The sequence below is a fragment of the Euphorbia lathyris genome, chromosome 2 (genome assembly GCF_963576675.1).
Source record: "Euphorbia lathyris chromosome 2, ddEupLath1.1, whole genome shotgun sequence".
Lineage (NCBI taxonomy): Eukaryota > Viridiplantae > Streptophyta > Magnoliopsida > Malpighiales > Euphorbiaceae > Euphorbia > Euphorbia lathyris.
Genome location: NC_088911.1, coordinates 102,044,599 through 102,052,641, shown reverse-complemented (window position 1 = coordinate 102,052,641; position 8,043 = coordinate 102,044,599). Strand labels below are relative to the sequence as shown.

The window sequence follows — 8,043 nt, the reverse complement described above, 5'->3', positions numbered from 1 at the left end:
TCTCTTCGTCGTAGATATTTATTGGTGTACCTATAATCGTACTTGGGAATCGATGTGAGAGGTGTTGTAATATCTAAACCGATTAAACAGACAAAAAATTAAGTTTAATCAAGAAAAACATTTTTCTCCACAAATCAAATCATGTAGGTATTACCTCTTTCACCGAGGTAGCGAGACATTCCCGTTAATTGAGATTGAAAGCTACAAAGGGTTGCCTCTCTACATTACATATGCATGGACAATGATCTGGAACCTCGTGTACTAACATCTTAATCAAATCACCGAAAAAATTCTCTACACTACACATTACAAAGACAAGGATCTGGAATCCCATGGGCTAGTATCTTAATCGAATCACCCAAAAACTTCTCTACACTACCCAAGGAGATGACAATTATATGTATTTTAATATATATATATATATATATATATATATATATATATATATATATATTAACCATATAGCATAACTATATATTTATATACAAAAAAAAATATTAACCTTATCTGAAATTCACATTTTAACTATTAAAATATAATTCTTTATTTTTAGAGAATTAAATAGATAAATTTGTTCATTTTATTTATTAATTAAGTTTGACTGAACTTGATTTCAATTCTATTAAAAACCCTTGTTCACCCTGACCCACTTACACTGATTCACGTATACTTAATACATATAACTATTATATGTATCTTAACCTACTTTGAGAAGTTTTATTCAAATCAATCTCTTTTGAGCATATGATTTTGTAGGTCTATTTAATATTGGTAGTTTAATCGAAACTGAGTTTCGTCTAACAAGTCATAAATGGACCTTATCAAGTCATTATGACTACTCAACTTAGATAGTTATCTCGTATATCAAAACAGAGAACCTAATCGTATTCTCAAATGATCATTTATTGTGTGATATCAAGTCTAGCATTAGGCATGGTAATGTCACCATCCTATGATGCTCAAACATTTTTTAATCTCTTAGTGAACAGATAAGTTTTAACAAGCAATATCTAATTGCTTCATTTTGGATGTAGCCACACGTTTCTTTTCACTAACCAAGTAGTCGGTGATATTGCTCCCCCGAAGGAGAGTAACAATCCAAGCACTTCACTCGCGGTTCCTCGACATGATTCAGAACATACCTGACTAACCCATACTTGGCACCAATTTACTACCTCATTAGTTGACAGTAATGAGTTGATAGTAAAAGCATGATGTGTCCCATCTAGGTCATTTAGTCACTTTGGATCTAAGGACTCATCTACGAGCATTACATAAGAACCACATAGGATCGTTTAGAGCTTACTATTTGATATGCCCTCATGTCTTTGGTCTGGCATCCAATGTTCATAACCGGTGAAACATCATCACAATCAAGACACATACTAGTCTTTAGTTCGTTATTGTTCCCACGATTACAACACACTAAGAATATCTAGATTAGTATTTGATTGCCCCATGGTTTCACTTTCCTACATCCCGAACCCGTTAAACGTGAGCAGATCACTAATTAGTTCGTTCGCATAAGTGAATTAACAGAACAAATTACTGTCTTACAATTAAGGGTGTTGTCTAGATGTAATGTATCGAGACTAGTGCATATCCCAACAAGAGGAACTTACAATAAGCCCCTAAACGAGTTGTCAGTCAATGGATCGCTTGAGATAAGGCAGAAAAAGAAAGTCAAAAGAGGGCTCAAAGACCGGCAACCTTACTTCAATGCCTAAGTTAGCAGAATATTTAGAGGATAAGAAAAAGAAGAATAACGAACTTTAAGGTTCAGTAATTGTGTACTTCCTTTATGCAATCATCTTATTCTATTTATAAGATACCGATGGGTAGTTTGAGCCTACCGTTAGTTCCTGTGTCCTAGCTGGTACCAAGGACGCGTGTAGAGGCGTAAGGAGTAATGTTCTCGTTGTGGACCTACTAGACTTTGACGCTTTCTAACTACAAACTATGTGTTACGATGATGAAAGATTTATGAGCTGGTGTGTTCCCTTTATTGGTCCATGTGTCGAAGTTGTTATAATCTCCTTGAGTGCATGCCTATTTGTCCACGTTTCTGGTATGGTAAATTGCTTGTTAGAATAAGAATATATCTTAAATAGGAATGATCAATCCGAGCAGAACCCGTTTAAGCACATATATGAATATGATCCATATTATTCATGATAAGGAGTTTGTAGTAGAGTTGAAAGGAAACCCAAGATCTAGAGTTTCTAGATAGAGTTCTGTGGAACTATCCAAGACTTGTTATGAACAATTGAACGAAAAACTGGATATTTGGATACGTTTTAGAGAATTATATGAAAAAAGTTCTTGGGCAATAATTTAGATTTGTATATCGATATAGGAAATGCATAGGAATTCAGATCCGTTAAATTTGATAAAAATTCGTTATTTCTTAGCCATGAATGTTGTATAAGATCCGCGATCATCATACCAATTTGATATGAGATGATCTTAGAATAAGCTCCTAGATGAGTTGTCAGTTAATGGATTGCTTAAGATAAGACATAAAAGAGGTCAAAAGAGGGCCCAAAGATCATCAAACCTACTCTCACGCCTAAGTTAGTAAAACATTTAGAGGAGGAGAAGAAAAAGAAGAATGAACTTTAAGGTTCGGTTATGGTTTACATACTTTACGTAGTCATCTTATTCTATTTATAGAGGGCAGTCCGGGACTACCATTAGTTTCTATGTCCTAGCTAGTATTAAGGACATGTGTAGAGACGCAAGGAAGAATGTATCTCGTGGTGGGCTACTATGATTTGGCGCTTTCTAACTGCAAATCGTGTGTTATGGCGATGACACTTCATGAGTTGGCGTGTTTCTTTCATTGGTCCACGTGTCCAAGTGGTTATAACCTCCTCGAGTGTACGTCTATTGTCCATGTGTTCGGTATGGTAAATTATTACTATAATAACCAATTTAGCATCCCGGACACGTGGACAATAGACGTACATTCAAGTACAATATAACTACTTGGATACAGGACCAAAGAACACATATCAGTCAGATCGTAATCGTCATTGACATGTGGACCAATGAAAAGACGTGTTGGAGTTGGAGGGTGTCACCTGTAATCGTGGGTTGACAGTTAGCATATGTCAAATCATGTTGGTGTCGAAGGATATTCTCTACTACGAGCTTTTCATGTAACCTGATTTACTATTAAAGCGTATACAGAATTACCGTTGGCACTTTATAAATAGAAAAGTTTGTTGTATAATAAAAGGTATGTCATCACAAAATCCCAGAATTCTACTGTACATCATCTTTTTCTTTTCAAACTCTACTAATTTAAGCATGAGTGAGATCAGAATAAATTCGTCAGTATATTATCATCTCGAATCATATTTAAGATTTCTTCCATAGATTTTGCCACATCAACATTTAGCAGTCCCTCCCTGCATACATTGAGACTATTATATTCTCAACTACGTAACTCATCACTTAGTGGTGAGTCCATATTAATAATCTGACAACGAATTTAACTTCTCTCTACCAAGAATAAAAACAAACTCTATTCCTACCAATTAAAATAAGGGTAAATAATTTATTAGTCCCCTAGTTTTTACCTAACACACTGTTTAGTCATCTTATTTTGAAAAACACATTTTAAGGTCCCTATCTTTTATCAATATTAACCTTATGGTCATTTTATCTATTTTTTCAGATTTTTAACCGAACATATCTTACTTTTTAGGACAACCACAATATAATACAAGTTGACCATGTTACTCTGTTTATGCTAAAATATAACGATTACAAGTCTAAAAAAAACTAGACAAAAGGACCAAAGGGTTAATATTAAAAGTTAGGGACCTTATAATGTGTTTTTCAAAATAAGAGAACTAAATAGTGTGTTAGGTAAAAAGTAAGAGACTAATAAATTATTTACCCTTAAAATAATGTTTACATAATTTTAATGAGCAAAAAACAACAATCAATTTGTTTACATAATTTTAATGAGCAAAAAACAACAATCAATTTCATCATATTCATCATATATGCATACAGGGGAGTAGATGAGGGTGTGCAAGAAGCGCTTGTGCACATCGCCTCAAAATTATAAGGGCCCAAAATTTAAGATGTGCTTAATCAAATATAGATATTAACTTAAATAAAAAAAAACATAATGTAATAAGATTTATTTACACTTTTTCATTACATTGAGTGCGTATGTGATTTAGATATTCAACTATTCAAAATTTATAACCTTAATACAAAATTCTATTAATTATTAAGGTTTACGAAAAATTTAGCACATGGGCCTCAAAAAGTTTAAGACGGCTCTGTATGCATAGAATAAGTAGCAAAAACGACAAAATAAATAAATATATATAACCTATAACATACTCCATATAAGTTTAAAAGATTAAAAAAAAAAACAATTAACCCATGGTCGTCAATTATTTTATTTTGAATTAAAAATTAATAAAATATATATAGTTTTACGGAAAAAAAAAAACTAATCTAACTTGTTCACGAGCTTAGAGAAGCTCTCAGGCTCCACTTGTTAATGTCTCGAAACGAACTCAAATAGTTTTAATACCCCTAGTTCTACTTCTTCTATGCATCTCTAATACCATTATTAGATCAGACATTCCAAAAACGGTTCCTGAAGAAATAAAATCAGAAAAAGAGAGTATGACATTGCAATTTACATTACAATTACAAGAAACAATAACAGAATTGACAGTTGGTCTACCTAATTTTAAGTAGATCATCTAGCTCACTTAACTCATACAGGACGACCTCTAATTGTAATCGAGGCACAAGAAAACTATAGTGCAAATCATGGAGAACAAAATTTCACGTTAATTACAAGTTAGGACCCTTCTTCACAATGTTTTTGTGGCTGCAAAGGGGGAAAGAACAAAATTATAACAAGTATTAGGGGGAAAACTTGCCGTTATGGCAACTTGCTCATTTCAGATTGCTGTGTCTTGATAATACCCTCTACTATATTGCCCTTTTTAGTCTAAATCTCAAACATCTGTACTCGGGCGCCACCTGCATTCATAATTGCAGTTCAGATTAATCTGAAGATCAGAGCATCGCCTCAAACCCTCTCAATCAGTTGCGTAAATGAGTTTGTAGAAGTTGCTAAAGTTAGTTGAGAGTCCTTGTTTGTTACTGTGAAACATTATCATTGTCTTTCATATTTCCTTGCGAACTTCGTGAGTTGTAATTGCTGCCGAAATGCCAAATATTTGTCTAAACTGGTTCCAGCCCATTTGTCACAGAAGTTTTCATCTGTAGGAACGAATGAACTAAGAGGAAATGGTCCTTTAGGAGCTTTCTTCAAGGAAACCAAGAACCTGTGGCGAGGTCGAATTCTCTGGTCCAAAGACAAGCTGAAGTACATGGGATATTTGGTCAAGGAATGCACCTCATTTCGAAGTTCATTGATCAAATAGATGTACTTCGGCTTTAAATTATCCTCCAGTGACAAAGATAATACCTAACAAACAGCAAGCTTCATCATTAGAAGATTCGGGGGAAAAAACCGTTGACAATAAACAACAACAAGATAACATATAAGAAAAGTTGGGTTTTTCAGTTCTATATATTTTTTGTTAACCCGTCTTCATGAAATGCAAGACCTTCTAGAAAACACAGAAGCATAGTCTCAAGTGCTGAATGAAAACTTACAGGATACCGAAACACAATAGAGTAGCATAAAAGCATAAGAAATGTGACATATTCTGACATAAGCGAAATTTACCTGAGTAAGGCTCGTCAAGACTTTCAAGATGTCGGAATTACTCATACCAATACTCCTCAGAAATTTGATCCTTGGAAGCAATCCATCATCTATGCTGTAATGAAGGAGCTGAGGATGTTTCATCACCATCTTTACTACATTGTCCCTGGAAGCTCCCAACTCCTTAGAAAGAAACATGTAGCGCATGTTCCATGACACGTCAATCCGCTGAACAAGAATCTGAGGGCTCAGCTGCACAACTTTGCCTAAACTTTTTTCATTAATGCCAACCTCCTCAACCAAATATCTAACAGTGGGTTTTAATGAATTTTCCACACTATAAGAGAAAAGTGATGGAGTAGCAGCAATGATCTGCCCTATTCTGGAATTTGGAATACCTAAACTGCTCAAGAAAGAAACATGAGACTTCAAGTTGTTCTCCACTGTATATTGTAAAATTTGTGGCTGTCTCAAAAGCATTCTTCTGATATCCCTTTGTTTGACACCAATACTCATGAGGTACTCCAACCTCTCCTTTGCAGAGTATACGTTTATTTGAAGGCATGGCATATGCCTCTCATACATTTGGATGAAGTCCGAATCCTTTAGCCCAAAGGTACTTAGGTAATCGACAAGCGGGATCCATTTCTTATCAAAATCTATTTCGTCAGACAGCTTTTCATACCTATTCTGAGTAGATATATTGGGCGTCAACTGCAACCAAAGAAAACATGTCAGCTCCATTGTGCAAGTAGTCCTGCATATTGAACAATTACAACATTAATCATACCTTTCCATTGATTTCCCCATGCAAGGATCCCTCCTTCGCTTTGCTTTTAGCATTATACAAGTTTCTGCCAATTCTCTTCTCTTGAGTGTTTCTGCTACTCCTTACATCTGATTGTCTCTGGCCACCTACAAGCACAACTTTGCCTTTCAGATATTATCAAAATTCAGGACTCAAAATATTTTTGAGAATTACTAATAACCTTTTATTCTGCTGACTTTGTTTTGTGACTTGGATTTTTTCCCATCAATTTCAAATTCTGCAGGTTCTGCAAATTCATCCTGCAGGGATCGCAAATGAAAATTGAGAAATCCTATCACCAAGATTGATGTGATATTGGCACAGAAACGATTATGCAAAGAACCAAACTAACTCATTTTGTTATACCCTAAGGAAGATAGTTCTAATACCTTCGTCAAACTCAGTTAATTTAGGAAAACAAATGATCAATTTGCTATGATAGTGAATTTGATAAAGATGATGTGATTTTCAAAGTTATGCAAATCTCATCCCACACCACCATTAGTCAAACTCCGACTAAGTAATCAAGATAAGAACCATGGATTTGAGCACCCGCGACTCAGTTCTATCTCCAATTGAAAATTAATCACAGCAACAATAAAAGAAAACGTAAATTGGAAAAAGAGGGAACTCTATTTTGCAATTTTTCTTCTTTTGTACTCAAGGGCAAACAAACTTAAATTCCATTTTATTGCCTTGAAAATCAATTACACTACATTTCCATATGAATACTGAAAGATGGAAATGTCAAAGAAACTCACATCCAGTAACCAATCGTCGTCGTCGTCGTCGTCTTCTTCTTCCTCTTCAATATCATCACTATCTTCATCACTTACATACGGACTCAAGGGCTTCCCAAATCGAGATTTCTTATTGGACTTGAGAATCTTGGCATTAGAGTGTGTAGACGAAACCACAAGCCTACCCACTCTGCTTCTTCTCCGCCTAGTGTCAATCACAAGTTCTCTGAGTTTCGTTGGAGTGGAAAGAGAGTGAGAAGGGGGAATTTTAGAGTGAGAGGGAAGAGTGGGATTGAATGGATAGAGAGAAGAAACTGCCATGTTTAGTAAATTGTAGAGCAGAGGAAAGAGAGAGAGAAGAGAATATACCCAAAAACCCTAAAATCTAATAAATGGAATATCTTTTATCTTCTTCCTGTAGTTAATGGAGGTTTCTACTGATTTGATTTTGTTTACTCCTAAGCTTAACAAAGGGCTGCTAGTGGTAACTAACTACTGATATAGCCGTTAATCAAATGTTGTCCTTTGGTTTCCAATCTTACTAAAAATTAGGGATATAATTATACGTGTAAACAATTTATTTGTTGTATATGTTTTTAAAGATTGTGCCTTAGCCTTTGTTTGGGAGTTCGGAGGTTAACGGAGGTGAGAGTTAAAGGAGGTAATGGAAAGGGAAGGAAAGTGATGGAATGGAAAGTTAAAAGTTAACATTGTTTGGGAGTTTATAGGATGTAAATGAGGTTAAATGTTTAACCTTGTTTGAGAGTTTAAATATGGAG

The 8,043-nt window shown here is 34.8% G+C and overlaps 1 protein-coding gene across 1 annotated transcript; it reads right to left on the bottom strand.

The window, feature by feature from the left end:
• Positions 1-4,636: 4,636 nt before the first annotated feature.
• Positions 4,637-7,687, bottom strand: LOC136219184 (transcription termination factor MTERF9, chloroplastic). Its single transcript, XM_066006465.1, has 5 exons — positions 7,286-7,687; positions 6,706-6,784; positions 6,507-6,631; positions 5,738-6,430; positions 4,637-5,473 (listed from the first exon to the last, which is right to left on the bottom strand). Exons 1-5 carry the CDS (start codon positions 7,583-7,585, stop codon positions 5,159-5,161), a joined length of 1,512 nt encoding a protein of 503 aa, XP_065862537.1. The 5' UTR covers positions 7,586-7,687; the 3' UTR covers positions 4,637-5,158.
• Positions 7,688-8,043: the final 356 nt, after the last annotated feature.